Source organism: Mixophyes fleayi, chromosome 4 (assembly GCF_038048845.1).
Source record: "Mixophyes fleayi isolate aMixFle1 chromosome 4, aMixFle1.hap1, whole genome shotgun sequence".
Taxonomy (NCBI): Eukaryota; Metazoa; Chordata; class Amphibia; order Anura; family Limnodynastidae; genus Mixophyes; species Mixophyes fleayi.
The window spans coordinates 39,938,343-39,966,269 of NC_134405.1; the positions used below are offsets into that span (position 1 = coordinate 39,938,343).

The 27,927-nt window shown below is 44.4% G+C and overlaps 2 protein-coding genes across 5 annotated transcripts in view; one reads left to right on the plus strand and one right to left on the minus strand.

Moving 5' to 3' along the window:
* Positions 1-12,883: 12,883 nt before the first annotated feature.
* Positions 12,884-19,718, minus strand: TMEM205 (transmembrane protein 205). Of its 2 annotated transcripts, none has more exons than XM_075206680.1 (4): positions 19,637-19,718; positions 13,894-13,994; positions 13,613-13,776; positions 12,884-13,361 (listed from the first exon to the last, which is right to left on the minus strand). In XM_075206680.1, the coding sequence occupies exons 2-4, from the start codon at positions 13,991-13,993 to the stop codon at positions 13,059-13,061; spliced, it is 567 nt and encodes a 188-aa protein (XP_075062781.1). In that variant the 5' UTR covers position 13,994; positions 19,637-19,718; the 3' UTR covers positions 12,884-13,058. The 2 variants fall into 2 exon arrangements, with proteins under 2 accessions (XP_075062781.1, XP_075062782.1); XM_075206681.1 differs by having other exon boundaries at positions 19,646-19,710.
* Positions 19,719-19,829: 111 nt separating this feature from the next.
* The window catches only part of PLPPR2 (phospholipid phosphatase related 2), a 39,734-nt gene continuing 31,636 nt past the window's right edge, over positions 19,830-27,927 (plus strand). Inside the window, exons 1-2 of one of the 3 annotated variants that reach the window (XM_075206679.1) lie at positions 19,830-19,876; positions 25,419-25,554. The gene's annotated coding sequence lies outside the window, so the exon portion shown is untranslated. Of the gene's footprint in view, positions 19,877-19,906; positions 21,840-24,882; positions 25,002-25,418; positions 25,555-27,927 lie in introns of those variants that run through there. The other 2 variants (XM_075206678.1, XM_075206677.1) reach the window with 2 other exon arrangements.

Consider the following 27,927-nt stretch of genomic DNA (forward strand, 5'->3'; position numbering starts at 1 on the left):
CCTTGTAAGGAGTACTTGAGCTAATTATACATAACTGCTTCAAGATCCTGCTTTGGTGCCTGCTTACCTGCTGTAATTCCTGTGACCTACAGATTAGACCAATCTAGTCCGTTATCCGGCTGTTCTGAGGTTGGCACTCTGCATCCAGTAGTAACGCTCTGCCCGCTACCTTGCAGCTCTGGCCAGTGTGATAGGTCAGAGGGAACCATCCACAGCAACCCTGCTCTAAAGGAAGAGGTCAGGTGCACCAGCCAGTTGCCCCGAAACTTTTAATCATCATCTAGCAGACGACAATAGGCCTTGCAGCTGTACAGTGCCAGAAGGCTGCAGAATAGTGTACAAAGCAGGCTGTAGAACAATTCTATATTAGCAGCAACAGTTACCCAGAAGGAAACTGTTCAAAGCGCCGGTGAAGGAGCCTAGTGGTGGCAGCGGAGCCACTCCTACTGCGCTTAGAGGGGTGCAATTAGGATAAAGAAAGGGGACAGTGGCAAGGCAGGGCCAGCCGGTCCACAGCACCATAACCAGGGCCGCCGAGAGGGGGGGGGGGAGCGGGTACATTTTACCCAGGCCCAGGCTTGCCAGGGGGCCCGGGCCGGGCCCTCGCTTCTAATTTTTTATTTATTTTTTTCATCTTGCGTTTTTTTTATTTATTTATATTCAAAAAAAAAATTCCGTGGGGTGGGGGGGGGGGGGGTCGGTCCATCAAAGATCGTTGGAGGGGGAGCTGGCACTAAAAAGAAACATTACTCACGTGATCGCGGTGCCGCGTCCCTCCTTCCTCTCTTCTCCATTCACACTGACTGCCGGGTGTGACGTCATCAAGTCACGCCCGTCAGTCAGTGAGGAGCGCCGCAGCCAGCATGAAGAAAGCAGCATGAAGAAAGAAGAGAAGACAGATAAGAAGAGAAGAAAAGAAAGAAGCTGACAAGAGGTAAGGAAAGAAACGGAGAGGCAAGGGGAGGAAAACAGAAGGGGACAGTACTATAAAGAAGAGGGAGTAAAAAAAACGGGGGAGAGAGCCTGACAGTAAAATAAAAAAGGGGACAGAGCCTGACAGTAAAATAAAAAAGGGGACAGAGCCCGACAGTAAAAAGAAAAAAGGGGAGAGAAGCTGAGAGTAAAAAAAAAAAAGGGGCAGAGAGGCACAGAGTGAAAAAGAAAGGGGGAAAGCAGCATGGAGGGCGCAGTGTGAGCATAAGTGGGCACGGTGTAGTTGCGATGAAGGGGCACAGTAATGTGTGTGTAATGGCACAGGGGGCTTGTTGCAATGTAGTGAGTGTGAGGTAGGTGGTGGCTAATTAATGGGCGCTATTTTGTTTGTAGGGTGATGGTGGGGCAATTTAATAGTGGGGACTATTATTTTAAGATGGGGTGGTTTGGGGGCTATTGAATATGGGGGTGAGTTTGGGAAGAATGAGGTCTATTTATTAAATGTGACAGAGTTATTTAATGGTTGCGGGAAATAGGTATTGCTGTCTGCAGGAAGGGAATAGGTTTATTTATTAAATGTGAATAGTATTATTTGTCACACCTAGCCAAGTCTTTATTTCTATATTCTTGTGGGACTTACCTCAAAAAGGATTGCTATACAGGTGTAACCCCCTGTCACTGTGTGTATTGTGGGGTGCAAAGTGTACACAGTGCACCTCCTTCTCAAGCCCTGGCTAGCTGATGGGCATGGGTGTAGATGATCAGGGGGTCCCTGCACATGCAGGTGTTTCTCTGTAGTTAGTGGGACACAGGGGATGTCACTTTGTGATGCAGTGTAATAAAAGTCACAATAATTTGGGCGCCAGACCATCTCTATGATAAACTCAACTCTTTATTTACACTCTTCTTCCTCCAGCACGATGATCATAATGGTTGCAGCAATAAAGACAAATATATACAGCTCCTCACTCTCTCCAGCGCAGTTCTTAATGTTATCCAGATGTTAAATAACATAATTTACATGTCTCTTGTACTCCATACTCACTGCAGATCACCCTCCTCTGCAAGGACAATCACATGGATGCTAATAGGCAGGCAGCTTCTCCTCCATGCAGCTCTGACACACTCTGTGTACCTCTCAGCTGCAGCTCATCCCTCCTCTGCGGGGATGATGTCTCCTGTGCTCTGACACTTCACTCTGTGTTCTCTCAGCCTCAGGATCTGACAATACAGCTACCTTGCCTCTTGTAGCAGCCCTCACTCCAGGGCCTCTTCCATGCGAAGTGTCCCCCTCTCTCTTGGGTTATCTATAGTGGCATGGAGTTCTCCCCCTCATCCAGGGCACACATTCCTTGCCCTGGCTCAGTCACCATGCTCAGACAGCCAGGCAATGCTGGGGGAGCCTGAGAGCTTCCACCCGAGGTCCCCAGCTACATCTCTCCTCTGTCCCTCTCCTCTGTCTCTCCCTTTTTTTTCCCCTTGCTGACAGCCCCTCCTTCCTCTCACTCAGTCTCCAGGCTGGGCTGGGTTATCACCATGTTAACCAGTTCATGTAACTTTTCAGAAACTTCTAGCTTACCCTCTAGGTGACCCCTCCTGTATTCACTGAGGTAAAGGTTTAACTAAAACGCCACTAGGGGGCGTTACACCGGTTAAAGTGATAATATGTTGAAGAGATCACTTTATGAACTGGTATTTTATTATATATTATCATACTTGCTAACTCTCCCAGAATTTTCTGGAAGACTGACGAATTCCGGCTAGGTCTCCAGAACTCCTGGGAGAGTAATCATTTCTCCCACGTCCTGTCCACTTCCTAGTGGAGTTAAAGGCCTCCATGACGGTATTTGTTGCGAATGATGCAATCGCGGCATAGGACTACTCCAGAGTTGTGCTTCACGTCCCCTCCGGGATCTCCACCCAATGTAAAAGTTGGCAAGTAAGCATATTGTACTGGAGTTACCTGATAAAATAAGCAATAAGTAACATTGTCAAGAAATAACTTATTTAATAGGTGTTGATTTATATAATTTATGGAATATATACCTCATAAAGGTTATAAGTAATATTGTGAAGAGATAACTTGCTAAACAAGTCTTTATTAATGTATTTAATTATATATGTTTTAGGACTTACCTCAGAAAATACAGATATACAAAGATCACGTAGAAATAACTTATTGTAAATAGTTATTTTAATTAGGTGTCCAGTGCACCTCTGTATATCATTGCAAATGTATGTATCTTTTTATATTGGTATGTGTTTTGTATGGAAATGTATTGACTCTGAGACAGTATGTCATGTTTGGGCTGTGTAGCTTCGAGAGGAAACCCTAATTAAGGCTAATTAGACCTCATTCATGTGAAGTGACAAACACTTGCTTTAGCCTAAATGCACCAGAGAAGGTCGGTACCTTCCTTTCATGTGTAGTTTTCATCCTGTATCTTAGAACCTCTCTGAATAATGCAACCAGCAAGTATTAGGAAACAACAGATTGGTGTAAATGTTGTTAACTTTGCATTGCATTTAAATCCATGTTTGGAGATCTGATGTAATATCTCAGTCTTTGTGGAGCCATCTAGGACCAGGGGATGGTGTTACCCCCTGCTAACAAGTGTGTCAGAATGTGTATAAAAAGGAGCTTTATTTGACTATGTAGAATCATCATACTGTCTGTAACTTCTGGAAGCATTGCTAGTACCACTGACTCACGTGTACTTGTCCTTATTAAGACTTCATGAGCTAATAAAACATCACTGCTTCAAGATCCTGCTTTGACGCCTACTTACCTGCTGTAATTCCTGTGACCTACAGATTCGACCAATCTAATCTGTTATCCAGATGTTCTGAGGTTTGGACCCAGCATTCCAGTACCAACACTCTGCCGCTACCCTGCAGCTCTGGCCTGTGTGATAGGCCAGGGGGATCCATCCACAGCAACCCTGATCTGAGGGCAAGATGCGGGAGACCTACTTGGAATTAGGGAGTCTCCCGGACATTCCGGTAGAGTTGGCAAGTATGATCTTACACCTACACCCGTATCAGCACACGTATCATCACAGCCGCTCCTTGTTGAATACGGACGTGAGTATACCTTTTTTACAGTGGTGGGCAAGTTTCCAATCTCCTTGTGTTAATGCCATACTGAGATGGCAAAAAACGAAGAAAAGATAAACATTTACCAACTTAAAAACAGTACATTTTTACTGTATATAGAATTCCCTGGTGATAGCTATAGCAAGTATGTGGCGCTAACCCCATAAATATATAGGGCAAAACCAAAATAATCTCTATTGCAGGCAAAAAGCGCTGTTTCCGTTGTCACAAGAACCCCATTAGTGTCTTAGAGTTTGCGATGATTTCCTATGAAGTTAGCTATTATAAGTATCACCATTGTGTAGCCCCTTTATATAGGTGTTAGTGATGTACTAAACTGCGGGTTTGAAAAAGTGGGTGTGGCCTATAGCAGTCAGATTCTAGCTGTCGTTTTGTAGAATATACCAAATAAATAACTAGAATCTGATTGGTTGCTATGGGCAACATCTCCACCTTTTCAAATCTGCAGTTTAGTAAATATACCACCTGGTGTTTGACTTCATGCCCAAGTTATTATTATTATTATTATTATCCTTTATTTGTTAGGCGCCACAAGAGTTCCGCAGCGCCGTACAATGCACAAACAGCAGACAATACAGGGTAAAACATTACTAAACAGGAGGGAAGAGGGCCCTGCTCAAATGAGCTTACATCCTAAGGGAGGGTGAACAAAACTCAGATACAAAAGGGAGTGAGTTGACGAATAAGGGAGAGAAGAGGGGGCGGGAGGAGGGAGGGGTGAAGGGGTTAGGTGGAAGGTTGGTAGGCTTTGAGGAACAGGTGGGTTTTTAGTGCCCGTTTGAAGGAGCTAAGAGTGGGAGAGAGACGGATGGAGCGAGGGAGGTCATTCCAGTGAAGGGGGACAGCACGGGAGAAGTCTTGGATTCTGGAGTGGGAAGAGGTTATCAGAGTGGAGGAGAGACAACGGTTATTGGCCGAGCGCAGAGAGAGCGGGCAGGAGTGTGAATGGTGAGGAGGTTGGAGATATAGGGGGCAGTAGACTGGGAGAGTGCCTTGTACCTTGTGGTCAGGAGTTTGAAAACGATTCTGTAAGGGATGGGGAGCCAGTGTAGGGCAAGGCAGAGAGGGGATGCGGAAGAGGAGCGGCGAGAGAGGAAGATGAGTCTAGCAGCCGAAAATAGAGCGGAGGGGGGCGAGGTGGGAGAGGGGGAGGCCGGAGAGGAGGAGATTGCAGTAGTCTAGGCGGGAGATAATGAGTGCGTGGATGATAGTTTTGGTGGCATCCTGAGAGAGGAAAGGTTGGATGCGGGAAATGTTGCGAAGTTGGAAGCGACAGGCTAGGGCAAAGGATTGAATGTGGGGGTAAAGGAGAGAGAGGAGTCGAAGGTAACGCCTAGGCAGCGAAGTTGGGTGACAGAGGAGATGAAGGTGTTGTTAACAGTGATAGAGAGGTCATGGTGAAAGGGGAGCCTGGGGGGAGGAAAGACAAAGAGTTCAGTTTTGGACATGTTAATTTTGAGAAAGCGCGAGGACATCCAGGAGGAGATAGCAGAGAGGCAGTCGGATACACAAGAGAGAAGGGAGGGGGAGAGAACAGGCGAGGAGATGTAGAGTTGGATGTCGTCAGCATAAAGGTGATACTGAAGACCGAAGGAGGAGATGAGAGCACCAAGGGAGGAGGTATAGAGCGAAAAGAGTAGGATGACCCAAGTTGGATGACCTTCTGTAAAAACCTACCTTCTGCTAAGGGTTCTTCTCGGCTTGCTCATTCTTTTTACACCATTGGACTCTGTGGATTAATACATGGGGCCTGATTTATTAAGGAGCATATCTGGTGATTTATTGCGTATAATGCACATAATTACTCTGCGCATGCCCAGAACCGGAGCATACGCCATAGAACGCAACAACTTCCATTTAATCTTTGTGCGCAAAGGACCCTTACTACAGCCTACACTTTCATGGGCAGAACTGAGTGTGAAGGGGCGTATACACGTAGTCAATGTACACTAAGGGCGTGCCAAGCTTGAGTGCACGCAGCAGCGTCCAGTTTAATTTCTGGGCATATCCAAGGTACTTGTTTTGAAGCCGCATCTCTTGTTCCAGCTACAGGTCTAGCCTAAGTGCCGAGTGATAGCGATGACAGTCTTGTATGCTGCTATAACATGTTTGCCATCAGGAACAACTGTAAAAATGTACTTTATGTACAATAGACAATAATTACATTCTAATAAAAGTTTTTCATGGGAAGAAAAAACACTCTTTTTATGGTTTGTCATTAATGACTATATTAACAGGTGACAATAATTTTCTTCTGTGCTTTCTTTTGTGAGTTTATAGTCCACCTATGTATTGGATGTATCCTGCAGTGTTCTGTCTAGTAGAGTGGAGCAGACCTACACCTGAATCACCACAAGTATCTTCGCAGCCGCTCCTTGTTGAATACAGACGGGCGTATACCTGTTACGCATGCGAACAAAAAACAAAAAAAGACGCACATTACATACATTTTGCATTCATTAAAGAAACAGGTCCATTAAGGAACTTTTCACATGCATATCAGAAAACCAATATAGTAATTCACATCACAGTTGCTATAATTATGGGTGCCAGAACTCTTGACAAAATGTACCCCGGTATTGAACACCACCAGCACAAGCTTATCAGGTAGATTAAAATTTGACTGTGTTTCAGTTGTTACACAAGAGCTGACACTCCACACCTTGCGTATAATCACTCTCCCTCTCATCCGCTACTCTGTCCTCACGAGATGGGACTCCCTGCCGTTATAGCTCTACTCACAGCATAGGTCAATTGAGCAATTTTGGGTTTGCAGCACTATCGGTCCCAGCATCCCCTAAGTGCATTTAATGTCTCTACAGCTTTGCGTGGCTCATATCAACCTTCCACTAGATACTGTAAGTAGCCTATCACTCAACCACAGCTTTCTTTGTACCTAGGCTGTCAGCTCTCTGCTCAGTGGGCCTCAGATCAACTATCAGTCAAGGCCATCGTTATAAGACTGACAATGAAATGGGCTCATGCACTACTCACACTCCAACCAGCTACCCAGCACTCAGTTAAGTGTTGGTGGTTAAACAACACAACTTGCATCTCTGCACTTCCGTCTTTATCGCCGTCAAAACAGATCTTACTCTCTCCACTCCTAAGAACACCCATACTTTCTTATTTCCTACGTGTTTGTATGGGGCCATTTTTATGTCCTCCAATCCCACCACTAACCTCCCCCAATGCGGATCTAGCACTCACCTCCGCTATTGTGCACAACACGCTAAGTAGAGATCAGCCATGTGGGGCATTGAATTTTATTTTATTTTTTTCATTTAAAAAGTCCTTTGCCCTCAGGTAGAGGGATACATGTGTGAGAGCGAGATAGGTCACATGAGTTCTTCTATGGAGCAGGAGCGGTGGAAGCTAGGACCAGATCCCTCCACCACAGCAGGTAGGGACCTGTGGGGGTGAGGAATGAGGGACAAGGACAACAGGAAAAATGTTGGAGAGCATTTACGACAAGGGGAGATTGAGGTGGACTCTAAACTCCAATGGGGCAGGGACTGATGTGAACGACAAGCATTCCCTGCACAGTGATGGGTAATATGCTGGCATTATACAAATAAATTATAATAAATATGTGAGTCGGGGGAAATTTGACAAGGTTGGAGTTGGTGGGCTTAAGCTGACAATAAGGGTATAATGTGTGACCAGGTGAGGTGGAGGGTGCATAACCCACAACCAAGTGACACAGGTGTTTTCTAGGAGGACTGTATCAATATTCAGGAGAATGTGGCCATTCAGCCAAAAATAGTGAATGGATAGTCCAAACTTTGGTTGTAGGTGACAGGTACACATTGAAGCACTTACCTTGCCACAGCTTAAACACGCAGTCCCATCTTCTCATCCATGTTATATGTGGCTGGCTCTTGTTTATAGAAGAAACATTCTCCACTGGAGGAGGTCTGTGGGTGTGTGACAGCCAGATCTCTGACTATTATACAGGACATTCCAAACCATTCAGTATGACTTGTGGATGTTCTATCTGCTACTAGGGATCCTCCAGGATTCTATAGGGCTGCGTGCTGGTTTTCAGCCTAAAATGAGACTAAGGAGGCTAGGGGCCTGCCTTAGAGATATTGGGATCAGGACAATTTAGGATTGGTGGTGAGAAGTTCAAGGTGTACAACCCCATGTATACAGAACTCAACTATATCACCCTAGTAAAGAGAGCATCAGCTTTCATGTTCCGTGACACTGACCCTCTTTACCGAGCAAGGATTATATGTAACGTATATGGTCACATTTACAGGGACATGACACTTCTAACGTAAGCTGAACACACATAGGATGACCAGGCCAGATGCATCCCTCTGTATACCACGTTACAGAGTGTCTCTTTGTACACTGCAGGAGTATGATCTGTCCATTGTCTTTTATATTATACAGCTGGTATAAGGTCTGTGTCTCAGCACGTTCTATGGAACAAACAAAAGGGTGTGAATCTCAGTTTACAAGACGTTTTATTACTATGTACTTGTTGTAAGGCTTTGGTGTCAGAGGTAACATGCCATACCACTTTACGCTTGTTTAATCATTGAAGATGCACTACTCAACATTGTATATATGTATATAGATTTTTATATACCTAGCTCACGTAATATCTGAAGCGTATACATAGGGGGATATTCAATTCTGTACGATGTGTCTTCGGGAACGTCCATGGAGACACGTCGTGCTGATGTTCTGGCAGGAAACTGCTAATTTTTCCTCGCTCCCCATAGAGGTTTGAGGAAAAATGAGCAGAGATTCCCTAACGTAACAGCCGGCAATGTGCACAGTCGGACATCGCAGCAATGTCTGACGGCAAATCGCTGGCATCTGAAATCCCCCTCCAAAGACTTCAGGAGTTTATAGAAACATAGAATTTGACAGCAGATAAGACCCACTTGGCCCATTTAGTCTACTGATTTTAACCTATGGTAACCTCAAACCCTATTTGATCCTTTATTCTTTGTAAGGATATCCTTATGTCTATCCCAAGCATGATTAAATTGCTCTACTGTATTAGCCTCTACCACCTCTGATGGGAGGATATTCCACTTATCCACTACTCTTTCTGTGAAGTAGTTTTGCTCACATTTCCTGTGAACCTACTTCCCTCCTTGGTCAGTACATGTCCTCGTGTTCTAATACTTCTCTTCCTTTAAAGAATGTTTCCCTCCTGTACCTTAGTACAACACTTGATATATTTGAAAGATGCCCTTCTTTGTACAGTCTGTAATGTATTTATATCCTTCTGGAGATGTGGCCTCCAGAACTGAACACAGTATTCTAGATGAGGCCGTACCAATGACCTATACAGTGGTATTATTACTTCTTTCTTTTTGCTAGATCCCTCTCCCTATACAACCAAGCATCCGACTTGCCTTTATCATTTCTTTGTTACATTGCTTACCTGCCTTTAAGTCACCTGAAATAGTGACTCCTAGATCCCTTTCCTCCTCAGTAGTTTCCATTATAGTGCCAGTAATACTATAATCAATTTTTTTTGGCATTAAACTGTAGTTGCCACTCTCTTGACCATTCCTCTAGTCTACCTAGATCATCAATTATTTGTTTTCCCCTTCCTGATGCGTCTACCCTGCTGCATATCTTTGTGTCAGCTGCAAAAAGGCAAATTGTCCCCTTCAATACTATTTGCAATTTTACCAATAAGGATATTAAAAAGCACAGGTCCAAGTACAGATCCCTGGGGTACTCACTGGTAAACGTTCCCCCCAATGAATGTATTGCATTTTCTATAACTCTCTGGCCAAACTGGCTTCTCTTTCCTTGTACTTTTCTTAACCCTTTTGATACAAAGGTCTGATGATTTTAGTATTGCATTTTTTAATTTTTCCCACCTCTCCTGCACTCCTTTCAAGTTCTCCCACTCTGCCAGAGTCACTTACACATTTTCCCATCTCTATAAAGTCATGCTTCCTAAAATCTAACACCTTTGTCTTTTTGTGGTGTGAGTCGGCCCCTCTTTATACTAAACCATACTGCTTGATGATCACTGGATCCTAGGTTCTCACCCACATTTCCATCAGATAATATGTCACCGTTTGTAAGAATTAAGTCTAACATTGCGTCTTTGCGAGTAGGCTCCCTCACCATTTGGTTGAGGGATGCTCCCGGCAAGGAATTCAGAATGTCCCTACTTCTAGTGGAACTTGCAGAAGACTCCTCCCAGTTCACATCAGGTACATTAAAGTCTCCCAATATTATTACCTCTCCTTTTAATGTACTTTATTGATGTCCTGCATTAAGTTCCTGTCCAGTTCCTCTTCCTGACCTGGTGGTCTACAGATCACACCAGTACAAAGAATAGCCCGTTTCTATGGCTACCCAAAGGGCCTCAGTTTTTTCTTCAATACTTTGTAATAAAGTATTATTTATGCTTTTTTTTCCTAAATTGTGGCTTAGGTGTCCAGGTGGCATTATAAAGTGGGAAGACTGTGCTGAATTATTCCATCCCAGAGTCTCGAGGAAGACAGACGGTGGCAAGGTATACCAAGACTTCTACATCCACAGAAGGAGAGACACAGGTTGTCTACATTTAATCTAGACAGTTGAGCCATCATCAATGGGTTTCACTGCGAGACAGCTCATGTTTAAAGGAGGTCACCCGTTGAATAATTTTTAATGTAGAAACAGCCACAAATTGAGTGGTACATGAAAGAGAAAGGTATCAACCACTAGAGAAAACCTCTTCACGTACGAAAATCCTTGACGTCAAAAGGACTATCTTTCTCTCTTCCTAATGAAGCCAGGAGAACACCGGGCACTGGTCTAGATGAACAACAGATCAGAGAGATAACATAACTAACAGTCTGTAATAATCAGAGTAATTACCAATAATACTATTGTGTACTTAAAGGTTATATATATGAGGATGTTGATCTTCTTAGCAATCCAGGTCCATAAAGCAGTGGAAAATGACATATGGCAAGAGTTTACAACCAGGTTATTATTAGTCTAGACACGAAGGCCATGTATTAATTCATATCTCAAGGATTTAGAGGATCTATATTTTTTAATGTGAAATAACAAACGGGCTTTCTCTTTAAAAATGGGGCTGATGCTAAGTTGGACGTATGTCTGTTTAGTTTGTGTAAAATACAAAAAACGATTCTTCGCATGCCCAGGAAAATCGTACACCCACGTTCATATGAAAGATTTCCAGTTTGATATGTGTACACTGATAATTTTTTCATAGATTAAAAAATTAACTAAAACATTTAATTCTATAATGAACAATAACTTTTCTATGTTAGAACCAGTTTAACATTTTATTTATTAATATTGGACTCAGTGGTGGTGTATACGGTGGTATGCCATAACACAGTGTTGGCCAACCTGTGACACTCCAGGTGTTGTGAAACTACAAGTCCCAGCATGCTTTGCCAATATATAGCAGTTTATTGCTTGAAGGGTATGCTGGGACTTGTAGTTTCACAACACCTGGAGTGTCACAGGTTAGCCAACACTGCCAAACCGCCATTTCTACTACTGCCTTCATTGTAACACATTCCAGTCACTTACATTTTCCATACCACCACTTCTAAATATCCACTTTGACCACTGATTAAACTATTAGTAATTAGCTGCATGCATTAAGCCATCACCCAATGTTTCCTAAACATGGCCTTCCCTATCGTAGTAGAAGGGAATTTGCTGAGGAAAAGGTTTTTGCATAGTGGTTAATTCTGTTACCATTTTAAGGAATGCTTATCAAAAGATGGTTGATATGGACAGAAATGACTTCTTATATAAATCAGAAATTAATATAGGTAGGTTGATGACCACGTACAAAGATCGATATAAAGTCATTTTTAACATATTCAAAAAAGGTAGTAATTTGGGCACTCCTTTGGGAAGACATTATGTGCCAATTCATGACTGGAAAGTTAATTATTCTTATTTGCAAGTTATTTAGAGGCTGCATCTAAATATAAGAGATGGTGCTTACAATAGCTTAAAAGCTCAATGTAACCCTAATGGGTTTAAATGACCATTTTTCCATCAACCCGTATTTCTAACAGTGGAATTGTTTATTAAATTTGTATGTAGTTTTGTGGATTAACCATTCATGTACGGTGGCTTAGTGGTTAGCACTTCTCTCTCAAAGCACTGGAGTCATGAGTTCGATTCCTGACCATGACCTTAGCTGTGTGGAGTTTGTATGTTCTCCCCGTGTTTGCGTGGGTTTCCTCCGGGTGCTCCGGTTTCCTCCCACACTCCAAGAACATACTGGTAGGTTAATTGGCTGCTATCAAATTGACCCTAGTCTGTCTTGGTCTGTGTATGTGTATTGTAGGGAACTTAGACTGTAAGCTCCAATGGGGCAGGGACTGATGTTAGTGAGTTCTCTGTACAGCGCTGCGGAATTAGTGGCGCTATATAAATAGATGATGTAGTGGAGAGCCAATAATATAGATATAACAAACGCAATCTGTGTCAATAACAATGTGTTATAACATGCTTCGTTTGTGCATTACACTATAACATATGTTGTGCTCTATATAGGCCACAACCTTGAAGATGTTAAGTTGCAAGTTCAACAAACACTGTTGGCTGTTTATAGATGCTATACCCCGGGTCATTATGAAGTGACAGCGGATATTAAATGTTATCTGTTCAAGGCTAAATGTAGTTATAATACACAATATAGTATTACAATTGTATATTATAATAAGAATTATGAATAAAACTATATTTCCTGTCATTGGGAACCGGTGAGACAACCACCAGGCAGATGTCACAAGCCGATGGAGGAAGTTACCTTCTAATAACGTAGCTTGTCCTAAAAACCAACGAGACCCGTTTACTACTCTTTTATATAAATCAGACATATTTTAATATCAATACAAGGCAGTCTTGTTTAAAATTTGACAGCAAATTAATTGGAATTACAAAAATAAAGAAATAAAAAAAAATAAAAGAATGAAGATTGTGTGGCCCGGATGCTGGTCCGTGAGTCCGTGAATCCCGCAGACCTCCAGGGCTCTCTAAAGGGTGGGCAGAAGCAGAGCGGTGAATACAAGGCTGGCGCCATTACACAGCAACGACACCAGGTTGCAGAGAGAGGAGATGCCGTGGTAACGCATGAAGGTTTTCCGCAGGGCTTTGTACTTGGGGTCCTGCTCCCTGAGACGCTTGTAGCCTTCAATGTTGGCGCTCAGCCCGATCTCTGCCCCCAGGCCGTGCTCCCGCTCTATGGCATGTATGGAAAACATGGCCTTAGACGTGGAGGGGGAGAACCAGCGGGCGTTGAGCGCGGATGCGACGAGGGACGTAAAGAAGAGCGCCACCTGCGAGGTAAGAAAGACGGAGTAAGAGAGGGGAATGGAGGGAGATCAGGGGAGGATAAAGGGAAGGATTGGATTAAAGGTTCGGAGCGGGGGACATGTATGGAGAAAAGAAGAGTGCGGGGCAGGTGACATAACGGACATACAGAAGTGGAGAGACAGTCAAGAAGACACAAAGAACAATATATAAGGTGGAATTATATATAAGTTTGGATATTATAGTGGGTTGTGGAAAAGTAAAACACAATGTTCACCTGGACACTCTCACTGGGTGACAGCAGCTCCCGCGGATGATATACTGCGTACACAACCAGGTTCAGGAAGGAGAAGCACATGACTATATGGCCGTAAAACGGGAACAGCTTACTCTGCACTAGTCCAAATGTGTGCCGGGGCACCCCCCTGATCATCACAAAGCCTGCGGAGAGACAGCACATATGTACTAGAATTTACAATGTATCAAGAGAACATATAGCACTGTTCATTACACGGATATGTATAGAGGAGAGAATAGAATGAAAGCTGCTGATATCACCTGCTACAAACGTCACCCAGCACTGCATGCCCCATGTGGCCGACAGCAGCAGAATGTACACAACCTTCACCAGACTCCCCGGTTCTCCTTCCGTCACCATCCTGCGGAGAACCATAGAACAGGTTACTATTACATAATAACATAGCACAGAGTGTATTATTACACATTATGTAACATCTTATTACAGTAACCCAGCTCCTGAGTGTCTTATTACCCCTGTAACATCTTATTACAGTAATCCAGCTCCTGAGTGTCTTATTACCCCTGTAACATCTTATTACAGTAACCCAGCTCCTGAGTGTCTTATTACCCCTGTAACATCTTATTACAGTAACCCAGCTCCTGAGTGTCTTATTACAGTAACCCAGCTCCTGAGTGTCTTATTTCCCCTGTAACATCTTATTACAGTAACCCAGCTCCTGAGTGTCTTATTACCCCTGTAACATCCTATTACAGTAACCCAGCTCCTGAGTGTCTTATTAACCCTGTAACATCTTATTACAGTAACCCAGGTCCTGAGTGTCTTATTACCCCTGTAATATCTTATTACAGTAGCCCAGCTCCTGAGTGTTTTACTATTCTTAACCTTTCTCCAATACACAGTTATAGTGAATGGTATCTGTGTCCAGCTGTGCTGAGTCATCTTCTCATATAGGAATCCAGCCAGCAGATATGGAGGGAGTGGTTAGTAAGAGTAACCTATCAGTAATACTCAAACTTAAATAACAACAACACAAAGCCATCGCAGTGAAGAACAGAGCCCACCAACTAACAGGCAGCTAGTAATCACTCTGACGCACCACGGAAGCTAGGAGCTATTCCCATGGTATTTGCAATACCGCCTGATCATTCTCTACTTCGCCAAGAATCAGGGAGTTGCATCCTACAAGTAATATGAAACCGGGTAGGGGGGCATCAGACGCTTGCCAACTTAAACCACCGCTCATTAAAGAGTTGTTTCACTGGTAATTATAGCTTTTTTTGGAGGATGTATAATACATTTAAATCTTGATACAAATAATTATATGTATATTTGGGAGTAAACCCAGCTTTCAACTATGATTGCCATGTATGATGCCAACAAGGCAACGCCAGTGACTGATGTAATCACAGCGATCGCTCCAGTACCCATAGACTGCAAAGCAGCATCTATCTCTGAGCAGGATTAATTAAAAATACAATGCCCCATCCATAGCTGGATAAATCCAGTGAGTCGGGAAGAATTTCCCTGGTTGTTAAGAAAGTAAAGCTGGTTCCTATTCAGAACCATCCAGTGGAGGCAGCCATTGTTTTGGGTGACTGAATCAGGGGTTCCCAGCAGTAGAGGGCGGGTACAAAATACTTGGACCTCCCTTTGGGGTCTTGGCGGTGGCGTTGATGGTGGGCAGGGGTGGATGGCTAATCTTATGCCTGAAGCTCATTTACTTGTGTTCCATTAATGTAAGATAAAACCATGGAATTCAGATGCAAGAGAAATCAGTAGGCATCGGTTGTTCATATCTCTGTGCCACTTAGGAACTCAGCCCAATTGGCAGCACATAATATCAAGCGGGTTAACAGGAATTTATTTTCATCAGAACCTATGAACCAACCCTTCTATATAATACACCTGACAGTCTGCCCACTGGGAATTTGTATCACGATAACCTTTTATTTACATAGCTCAGACAGTTTGTAATTAGTACAGCAGTGCCCAGGGAAGTAACTGGAATTTACTACTCCAAAATGTCTGAGTACCAATGTTTTCTGTTCTTATACAAACCGAGTTGTGGGATAAACGATGGCCCCCAATAAACATGACAATGGATTAATCATTCTGCCTCGTTTTCCCACTACACCCAATCAGATGCAATGAAAAAGGATGATATTTTGATTAGATGTAGTGAACGTTTTGGAGCCCAGTTGGTATGATTATGAGCGGTCACACAGCTAGGACTATTCATTGTAGAACAACGGGAACATTAACAGCAGGAGGAGAACGGGAGTAAATCTATATAAACTAAGAGCTGTGCATATAACACAGTGACAGGCAACCTGATATACTTCAGGAGCCGCATGGGCAGTCCTCTATCCTTCCAAAGGGCCACACATTACCCTTAATCTCAGCAATAAATTAAAATAATGCATTTAATCAAAAGACACACCGATTTGTAATAACAGCAGGTAATTTAAACAAGTCTTACAACAAACAAATCTGATAATAAATAGAGATGGTCACTGACCCCCGTGTTTTGGTTTTGGATTCGGTTTTGGATCTGGATTACCGTCGTGTTTTGGTTTTGCAAAACCGCCATTGCGTGTTTTGGTTTTGGTTTTGTTTTGCCATTTTGTTGGAAAATCCATGTTTTTGTGCCTAAAATAACCCAATTTAGTGCTCCAACTGTTTTAGAGAGAAGTAATCTAACTGTTGAGGTAATAAATCATCCAAAAAAACAGTTTAATTCTTCGTTGGTAGGCCTTCATTTATTCTACACACAAAACAGATTGTCTTCCTCTCCATCTATGCATATTGGCAATGCAGCCATCGTCTTTGGATGTATATTACACCCTACACTTATAGTTAAATATGTAAAGAAATGGAAAAAGACAGTTTGCTTTCTGTCTCTATAGGCCCCCCTCCACTTTTTTAAAAAAACAAAAAATTCAGCCATTATAGACTGTACAATATTAATTGACATGGAGAAAGCCAGTTTGGTTTCTGTCTCTCCAGGCGCCCCTCCACTTGTGTAAAATACCAAAAAATCCAGCCGTTATAGACTGTACAATATTAATTGACATGGAGAAAGCCAGTTTGGTTTCTGTCTCTCTAGGCCCCCCTCCACTTGTATAAAATACTAATAAATTCAGCCGTTATATACTGTACAATATAAATTGAAATGGACAAAGGCAGTTTGGTATCTGTCTGCATCAGATCCTCTCTCCACTAGGAGTAAAATAGAAAACTATTCAGCCGTTATATAATCTAGAATATAAATAGAAATTGAGAAAGGCAATTTGGTATCTGTCTGCATCATAATCATCAACATCATCATTAGCGCCCTCGTCGTCTACACAAATCTCCCCCTCATCCTCTTCTAATTCCAAAGTGGCATCCTCAATTTGGGTATCACCGGCTACACTCGGGCTATTAAGGCACACATCAGCAGAATGCTCACGATTAGAAATCCCACTGTTGGATGGACTCTCCACAGGGATTGTTGTCATTTGTGAATCAGAGCAAACATTCTCCTCTAATGCCTTACTGTTATCTTACAGCTCGGCTTTGACGCGTAACAGTAGTTGTGCACCAATTGTAGGCTGGGTAACTTTTTGGGATCTGCCACTAATAGCCAAAGGTGAAGGCCTCATTCTCTCTTTGCCACTGCGTGTGTAGAATGGCATGCTTGCAATTTTTTTTTTATCGTCACTTAACTTTTGCTCAGTTACACTTCTTTTTCGCTTTAATACAGTAAAATTTTTTTGGGTTTTTGCACTAATTTGGAAACACTCTGTTGTTTGACATCGCCTTGGCCAGATGACGTACTGGGAACACTAACATCAGGACTGGTGACAGAACCTGGTTGCTCATTCTGATCATATGTGGACTGCTTTGAATCCATTCTGAGCGCAAACCACTGGGGAGTGCTAAAAATAAGTTGGTAGATACTGCTGACAGATATGACTTTTGACAGCCAGAAATATTTATGCACAATTATGGGGGACACCCCAAAAGCACGGAGGAGTGCTAAAAATTATTTGGTAGATACTGCTGACAGATATGACTTTTGACAGCCAGAAATATTTATGCACAATTATGGGGGACACCCCAAAAGCACTGGGGAGTGCCAAATATTAACAAAAAAATAATAAAACCTCTTTCCTCCTCTCTTCTCTAGCGATTTTGGTTAGAGCAATTGCAAGAACAATATTGTATTCTCTGTCCCTGCTCTAATCAGCCTGTGACTACACCCTGCTCTCTCCCTCTGTCAAATGGCGATGGATTGCTGTGGAGGCGTGTATTTATAAAGTTGAAGTATCGCTAGAACCGAGCCCCGAGATCCGACAACGTCACGATGACGTTCGGCCTTGATTTGGATTCGGAACGGGTGGGAGAGTACCGAGCTGCTCAGCTCGGTACTCGGATACCCAAAGTTCGGGTGGGTTCGGTTCTCAGGGAACCGGACCAGCCCATCTCTAATAATAAAGCAGCTGGTGGTCGCAAATGAAGGCTCGGAGGGCCGTGTGTGGCCCTAGGGCCACCTGTTGTCTATCACTGATATAACGCATTCCAAGCCCAAGAAGATCTGAACACTAGACATGCTCATAAAAAAAATATTGCATTTCATATTTATTTTCAATGACCACACAACTTTAGTAGAAACAATACAGTTGGCTAATACCCAACAAGTGTGTAACTGTGACTTGTGTAATATGGTGATCTTGCATAACTATAGGCTAAACAGATGATATGTTACACAGTTCTGAAAGCTAATTGGCCAATTTCCCAGCATCATTCTAGTAATGTCTGAACATTCTGGGAAACAGCCAGCTCAGTGCATTCTGTCACTTCCAAGTGCACTGCGGTGATATAAACAGGGATAAACTCTTCTATCCATCCCTTAGCCCTCCTCCACAGCCTCACAAGTGGCTGATACTATCCTAGCCAATTAATCTTGCCTGGTCCATAGCCTCCCTTGTTTATATGACAGAGTAAACCAGTATTGGCCAGTGCCTGGTATAACTCATACCGCCACCACTGACCAAACCAGCAGTGTTTTACGGATGTCTCCTGGACCCAAGTCACAGCACTCCTAATATATATGTAATGTATGGAGGCTCAGCTGGCATTGCCCTGCAAGCAAAGCCAGGCAGGAATACACTACGCAGTGGCACGAGCCACCTAAATAGCAGAGGGTCAGTAACCATGGTCAAACAACAGGTCGTCTCTCTCTGTAACCATAATTAATATTACACCTAACTGCCCAGTAGGCAGGTTACAGGTAAATTGTTATAGACAACAACCCGCATTGTACCCTCCAGATGTCCTAATTCTAACGGACAATCTCCTGGAATGATGGGAGGCGTGTCCTGCACCTCTGCATGGCAGAGCAGCAGTCAATGGGTCCCACATGCACCTGACACTGGGGGGGCACGCAGCAATGCAGGGCTGTATTTAGGGGAAAGCATTTGGGGTGGCCTACCGCTCTCAGGCCCCACAGGAGAACTGGGCAAGCCCATAAACCGACATGGTCATGCCCCTTATCGGTGGGTGAGTATCCATGGAGTATCCATGACCCAATTCCAGAAAATGTGGGAGGAACACATTATGCCTCTAACCTGGACTGCCCAGCAAGTGTATGGCCGAATTCAGGGAGGGTAATGCACTAAATCAATATTACCAATTTTAAACTTTATTGGTTAGTGATTCCCTGTTATATAGGGATTATTACTTAAATATTGCATTGCTATCTACTGCACCATTAAGAGATACAATTCTAGTACACTAAACATACACTAGTGTCTGACACAACATATTCTCCCTGTGAATCCTGTATCATAGGTCACATTGTTATCTGACATGTATATCTGCTACAGCTCAGTGTATGTGACCTTATTAGTTCACATGTAATATAACGTACACAGCCCTCTGTACAACACATAGGACCCCTGTAGCTACAAGGAGGCTGGGACTTGTAGTTCCACAAGAGAAGAGACAAGGGGGTCATTACTATAAGGATTGCACAGCACCAGCTGCCCCATGTACCTGGCTCACGTCCTCTCAGTCTAACTGCAGCCGAGCGACTGATCACTACTTCCGGGTGCGCTCACTGGTCCTCCCCTCTCCTGGAGCCTCCACCAATCAGCTTGTCCCCTGCTCTGCATCGTTCGACCAATCAAGTACTCACGGATGCCGTAGTGACTGTTACTAAGGCTCCGGAGTCACAGATCAGCTACGGAAGCCCGTTTATGGCAAACATGCTGCAAATTCTTTGTTTATAAGGAGGTATTATTTACTTTCCTACAGGATGAGAGAGATAAGCAGCGGGATGGGGATCTGTTCTGTGTTCATGGAGGATCAACAAAGTGTCTTAAGTTGCCAAATTTGAGTATAGCCACAGACCCATTAATATGACCCCTCCACCCCATACCAGAACTATCACTTCATTTACTATTCCAGTTACCTGTGCTGAATCATTCATTGATGGTTTTAATTACACCCTTACTCCCATCTAATTAATAAATTCTCCAGCTGTTATGGAACTATATGTCCCAGCAGGACCTGTCTGCTCCATAACATTTGGGAAGCCAATGATGGTACCAGTATGAGCTGATCATCAAACATAATAATTGCTTATTTAAAATACTTCCACTTAATGCCTAGTAAAGACTCTATCCAACTGGTATCTATTCTTATCCTCTCACTCCATTCCCAACTCTGCAACCTGCCATACACCCCCAACACTCCACTGAGACTGCACTCACTAAAGTCATCAATTATCTATTTTCATGTCCCATACTCATTCTCCTGGATCTCTCTGCTGCTTTCAACACTGTTGATCACCCGTCTCTCCTGCACACTCCAGTAGCCTAAGTGACACCATTCTTTCCTGGATTATTTACTTCCTACGGAACCACTCCTTTATTGTCTCTACCTCTGCCACATCTTCCTCACCACTCTCTCCATCCTGCTAGGGTCCCTCAGGGCTCTGATCTTGGCCCTCTCTCTGGGAACTAATTCGGCCATTCGGTCTACAGTACCGCCTGTACACTGACAACAGCCATGTCTACTCCTCCTTCTCTGATCTTTCCCCTTCCAATTCTGTACAGTTGTAACTAACTGCCTCTGCTATTTCTACATGGATGTTACAGTGCTGCCTAAAGCTCAAAATGTCCAAAAACCAACTTATCATCTTCCCTCCCAGAGTCGCCACCTCCCCTAGTATCTCCCTCACTGTCAATAACACCAGAATTTCCTCAATCTCCCAAATCTGCTGCATTGACTACTGTCACCTCCTCATATCTGGCATGCTCCTCACCCATCTGTCCCTGCTTCAATCCATCTTAAATGCCTCAGCAAGACTGATCTTTCTGTCTCACCGATCCACATAGGCTGTTTAAATCCCTATATATGCTTCCCATATCATCCAAAATCCAGTTCAAATTACTCACCTACAAAGCCCTCAACAACACCTTCTGTTACACTGTTAGGTGGAGCACAAGGCCTGTGGTGCCAATCGGGCACTAGGCCCCTGGGTCAATTGGTGGCACAAGGCCCAGTACCAGTAGGGTTTAATTAGGTAATTCATGCCCAGAGCCTTTTGCTTCCCCCCCTACCTCAGTGTTAGTAGGGCACAAGGCCCTTAGTGGTAATAGGGCACAAAGCCCTTAGTGTTAGTAAGTAGAGCACAAGGCCCTGGCACATTAGGGAGGTAGGTTTATTTCACGTGCACTAGGCCGTGGGCATTAAGTCCTCGTCTAGTTTCTGCAATAGGCTCAAGCTGGAAGGGGGGCACAGGGCCCAATCAGCAGTTAAAGATTTTAGAGGAAAGATTAGATTTGCGCAGCGGCCGATCACTTAGACTGTTGATAGGATCAGGCGCTGCTTGTTTGCTGTTATTAAGTTGTAGAATGACGCTGGTGTGGGCAGGGCCGGATTAACCCGAGGTTTAACATTTTCCTTGTTGCGTCTCTTTCTTGGTAGGGTCCTCACCCGTACCATGGAGAGTAGGGTATTCGGGCGGGATTCTTCCCTGTCCTGAATATCCATAGCACTGTGCCCAGTCCTAGAGCAAATCGAGGTGTTACAAGCGAAGTAGAGTGAGGAGTCTCTACTCCAGGCCTTCACCTTCCTTCCAACTCTATCCCTGCCTGCCAGTAATTTATTTGTTTTCCTTCCTAGACCGTGGTGGTGTGGAGAGCTGTTTGGGTGGGTCCTTGCGGACGGAAGGTGGTCCATCGTGCCTAAGGTAGGACATCTGTGTGTGTCTGCACCAGTATCCGTACCATATAAAAAAGCCCACGCACCATGTGGCTCCTCATACCTCTGAGGCTGCGCCAGCACCCGTACCAGATAGCCAGCCCTCGCACTATGTGGCTCCAAATACCTCCGGGGCTGCACCAGCACCCATACTAGATACTAGAGCTCGTGAACCACGCAGTTCACACACCCTCGGGCCAGCACCAGCCAGGCAATCAGAGTACACCAGGAGGAAGGTGAACCGTAACCAACCAACGAACACCGGATCCGGGATCCAAGAGAACTCGATGAATCCTCCCTGTGCTTTTATAGCCTGCTGCCTTGATCCTACCCCCTGTGAGACTTACATAGGCATCACCTCACCTTCCCTGCTTTGTTAACCCTTAGATAGTTATGTACACAAACCTCATCTTTTAATCTCCCTTGGGCTTAATCCATCCCTCAGTTCTAATTACCACCCAACATGTCTGTCCCCGGAATCGGGATAGGGGGCGTGGTCACACCGTAAATGGGGTGTGGCCACTCCCCCAGTGGTCTGTCTATCGCTGCCCAGTACATATGTGGTACCCCAAAGCCCTGTTGAACAGCACAGAGGAGTGCATAAACGCTTTTAAAACGCAGGGCTACAAGGGGTTAATTGTGCTCCTGAAAACTTGTGCCCAGGAGTGATTGACAGGAGGAGGATGAAGGCCCTGATTGGCTGGGGGAGTAACAGGAAGAGGATGTGCAGGAAGGAGGAGAGAGAGAGCAGCATGGTAGAAGGAACAAGGGGGAGGATGTGCAGCCGAGCAGAGAGAAGATAAGCTGCTGCCAGAACTGTAACTTTGGCGTCAAACTGAACAGGATCCGAGTGCATCAGGAGAGTAATACCCTCAGTGAAAAATGGATCAGCAACCGGCAGGGCCACAAAACCCAGAACAGGCCGCCCCAGCAGCAACACCAAATGTGCCCATAATCCTACCATACTATTTCGGGGCCCCATGGCTCCCGAAGTACAGCGGAGACGACGACAAGCTACAGAAGACTTCATTCACAGAATTCGAGAACAAACTGGAATCCATGTTCCGGCTATACCCGTTGAATGAACAGCAGAAAGTGGAGATCGTAATAGGGCAACTCACAGGGTCGGCGCTCAGAGAAGTAATCTCATGGCCGAGGGACGACAAGAAAGAAGCGGCACAAGTTCTAAAAAAAAATTCCACAACGTTTGAGTCAAGAACTCTTCCGGAGCTGAAGATGAAACTATATGCTCGCAAGCAACAACCAAACGAGACACCGCGGGACTATGCCCTGAGCCTACAAGAGATGCTAAGAGCCATTCAGGCAGTGGACAAAGAGAAAGTACGAAACGCGGACGAAGCCCTGACCGTACAGTTCGTAGAAGGAGCCGCCCAAGGAAGCGTTAAGATTCAGCTACGACTGATGAAAGCACAGATGCCAGGCAAAACCTTCCGAGAGTTTTAAGAGACCGCCATCGCCATTGTCGGTAACCAACGGGGAAGGGAGGAAGAATACCCAGAATTGGTGGGCTTCAGGGAAAGTGCAAGCTCGACGGGAGCCATGGCAAGCAGCACAGAAAAATCAACACGGGCCCAAGAATTGGTAATACAGAGCGGTCAGTATCCCACCGAAGACCCAATACAAACGCTCAAAAAGCAAATGGAGGAGCTGGCCGTCGGAATGGTAGAAATCCAGCGAGAGATGCGCCAAATGGCGAGGCCACCGGCACTCACCTACGGGGAACCAAAGTTGACGGCGTGGTCTGTTCCTGTCTTTTTTTTTTTTGTTTTAATTGTTGTTTTAAGTTCTCGTTATGTCTGCAACAAGATGCGAAAGTCCTCCTGAAGAGGATCAGCCAAACAATGGTTATGTGTTGCCTGAGGGAAACCTCTGCAGGACATTGGAACACTACCAAATTCCTGTGCATAGGTCAGCCCAGGACTGAGTGGAAAATATGGTAAAGTTACCAGGGATAATATTGGTGCACCAAATGTTTTAGATGATGTTAATGTTATGTGATTTACCTAAGAATTGATTTATTAATATTGAAGGTGTGACATTCAGTGTTAGTGGTACCGCTGCAATTCAAGTTAACTCAGCAGTAGATGCTAAAAGTGGGGCGCCTGACCTATAGGGAATAGCACGGTACCCCAACCACCTGAATAAGAAGTAGCCCTCTAGTGGGCGCGGTAGTGACCGTAAGAGTCTTGATGGGTTATTATTGATGGTTATTGCATCATCACCAGTCAGATATTGTTAACGTGAAAGTAGTAACTGTGATTACCAGTGTGCCTTATTAGACAATGTGTATTGAAGATGTTATCGTTATTCTGCCTTATACTCACCAGGTGTATGTTATATGTTAAATGCTATTGTGCTCTATGCTGATCAGAGGCATTATTTTGTCATTACTATTGAGCTGAAGGGGTCAGTGGCGCGGTGGCTTACCAAAACTATCCTTAACACATTCTCAATGAACCCAAGTTGTTTGACCAATCCTTGTCCCTTTCATTGAAGTATTTATCTCCTGACCACCGGATATCCGAACAGAAAAGAACCTGACTCGTGTCTGGAGGACAAGGTAAGGGAAGGATTCCCATCAGTACTCGACCACCACACATACCTCTCTTGCCATAACATTCCCACCCGTGGGACAAACATGTCCCTGGACAAGACAGAGCCCTTATATTGGGACTGTTCTGCTAAAATCGGGACACTTGGGAGGTATGTAACAATAATAAATAGCCCTGTAAGTGAGAGGCTCAGGTGCAGAGCATTTTGAGCGGAAAGGATCATGTTATTATTATTATTACAATTTATTTATATAGCGCCACTATTTCCGCAGCGCTGTACAGAGAACTCATTCACATCAGTCCCTGCCCCGTTGGAGCTTACACTCTAAAATCCCTAACACACACACACAGACATACAGAGACAGACACACACAGACTAGGGTCAATTTTGTTAGCAGCCAATTAACCTACCAGTATATTTTTGGAGTGTGGGAGGAAACTGGAGCACCCGGAGGAATCCCACGCAAACACGGGGAGAATATACAAACTCCTCACAGATAAGGCCATGGTTGGGAATTGAACTCATGACCCCAGTGCTGTAAGGCAGAAGTGCTAACCACTAAGCCACTAATGTTAAGGTAAGATCCTTTAAGGGGATAGCTGTTGTTGCCGCTGTATGTAATATGTAGTAGATATAAATGCTGACATGTCTTTAGCAGTCAGAGGACATTTAAGTCCTCTGCAGCAGTGGGTAATTGTAGTGACAGCGCAATTTTCCACATTGTGAATTTACGCTGCCTATTTATTTCAAGCACATACAAGTCACCAGCTGATAAATAAACCAAATGAAGTCTCTTCTTATAACACATCCGACTACAGGCCGGGCTATTCTGCCCTGTAATCTCCTTCACAATAAGGTAATTGAAGCCGGGAGCTTGACACATTTAGTACATTTCTGTGCAGCATAAAGACAAATGGGAGATTAATGACTTTTATCTAAATGAGCAAGTAGCAAAATAGACTGAGCGTGAAACACAGTTCTTTTGTCTCCTCAGTTCCCAGAGTACTTTGATAAAAAGAGGCGACGCAAGCAGTGAGAGAGTAATACTCGAGTCACACAAGTACCGCTTGTGGGATACCTTACAACTTTTAAAGTTGGGGAATCGGGACAATATGCACACACACCTGAAGGTATGTCATTGTTTATCACAGGGGTTGGATAAGTAATGACAGCGGGACGAAATATGAACAGTTAGAGGTTATGTATGTAGGTTTTTGTTAGGCGCACATCTATTCCTAAATCAAATGGGGGTGGCTGGGTCACATTAGGAGGCGTGTCTGTCTCATGTTAGGGGGCGTGTCTTTGTCCTGTTAAGGGGCGTGTCTATGTCATGTTAGGGGGCATGGTCATGGTGCAGAAGGTTACACACCCCGGGCAGTATCCTATGCTCTGAAGCATTAGGCAACACCTCCCATCCCCAAAAATTACCCTTCACTTGCCGCAGGCACCAGAGACACCTCCCAACTTCCTGCAAGTTGGGACAAAGGTGCCGACTGCTCACATGAAGAAGGACAAGAAGCTTGTAGTGTGTGCTCACATGAAGATGGAGAAGGAGCTTGTAGTGTGTGCTCACATGAAGATGGAGAAGGAGCTTGTAGTGTGTGCTCACATGAAGAAGGACAAGGAGCTTGTAGTGTGTGCTCACATGAAGAAGGGCAAGGAGCTTGTAGTGTGTGCTCACATGAAGAAGGACAAGGAGCTTGTAGTGTGTGCTCACATGAAGAAGGACAAGGAGCTTGTAGTGTGTGCTCACATGAAGAGGGACAAGGAGCTTGTAGTGTGAGCTCACATGAAGATGGAGAAGGAGCTTGTAGTGTGTGCTCACATGAAGAAGGACAAGGAGCTTGTAGTGTGTGCTCACATGAAGAGGGACAAGGAGCTTGTAGTGTGTGCTCACATGAAGAAGGACAAGGAGCTTGTAGTGTGAGCTCACATGAAGATGGAGAAGGAGCTTGTAGTGTGTGCTCACATGAAGATGGAGAAGGAGCTTGTAGTGTGTGCTCACATGAAGAGGGACAAGGAGCTTGTAGTGTGTGCTCACATGAAGAGGGACAAGGAGCTTGTAGTGTGTGCTCACATGAAGATGGAGAAGGAGCTTGTAGTGTGTGCTCACATGAAGAGGGACAAGGAGCTTGTAGTGTGTGCTCACATGAAGATGGAGAAGGAGCTTGTAGTGTGTGCTCACATGATGGAGAAGGAGCTTGTAGTGTGTGCTCACATGAAGAAGGACAAGGAGCTTGTAGTGTGTACTCACATGAAGATGGAGAAGGAGCTTGTAGTGTGAGCTCACATGAAGAAGGACAAGGAGCTTGTAGTGTGAGCTCACGTGAAGAAGGACAAGGAGCTTGTAGTGTGAGCTCACATGAAGAAGGACAAGGAGCTTGTAGTGTGAGCTCACATGAAGAAGGACAAGGAGCTTGTAATGTGTACTCACATGAAGAAGGACAAGGAGCTTGTAGTGTGAGCTCACATGAAGAAGGACAAGGAGCTTGTAGTGTGTACTCACATGAAGAAGGACAAGGAGCTTGTAGTGTGAGCTCACATGAAGAAGGACAAGGAGCTTGTAGTGTGAGCTCACATGAAGAGGGACAAAGAGCTTGTAGTGTGTGCTCACATGAAGGACAAGGAGCTTGTAGTGTGTGCTCACATGAAGAAGGACAAGGAGCTTGTAGTGTGTGCTCACATGAAGAGGGACAAGGAGCTTGTAGTGTGTGCTCACATGAAGAGGGACAAGGAGCTTGTATTGTGTGCTCACATGAAGAAGGACAAGGAGCTTGTAGTGTGTGCTCACATGAAGAAGGACAAGGAGCTTGTAGTGTGAGCTCACATGAAGAAGGACAAGGAGCTTGTAGTGTGTACTCACATGAAGAAGGACAAGGAGCTTGTAGTGTGTGCTCACATGAAGAGGGACAAGGAGCTTGTAGTGTGTGCTCACATGAAGAAGGACAAGGAGCTTGTAGTGTGAGCTCACATGAAGAAGGACAAGGAGCTTGTAATGTGTACTCACATGAAGAAGGACAAGGAGCTTGTAGTGTGTGCTCACATGAAGAACGACAAGGAGCTTGTAGTGTGTACTCACATGAAGAGGGACAAGGAGCTTGTAGTGTGTGCTCACATGAAGAAGGACAAGGAGCTTGTAGTGTGTGCTCACATAAAGAAGGACAAGGAGCTTGTAGTGTGTGCTCACATGAAGAAGGACAAGGAGCTTGTAGTGTGAGCTCACATGAAGAGGGACAAGGAGCTTGTAGTGTGTGCTCACATGAAGAGGGACAAGGAGCTTGTAGTGTGTGCTCACATGAAGATGGAGGAGCTTGTAGTGTGTACTCACATGAAGATGGAGAAGGAGCTTGTAGTGTGTGCTCACATGAAGAAGGACAAGGAGCTTGTAGTGTGAGCTCACATGAAGAGGTACAAGGAGCTTGTAGTGTGTGCTCACATGAAGAAGGACAAGGAGCTTGTAGTGTGTACTCACATGAAGATGGAGAAGGAGCTTGTAGTGTGTG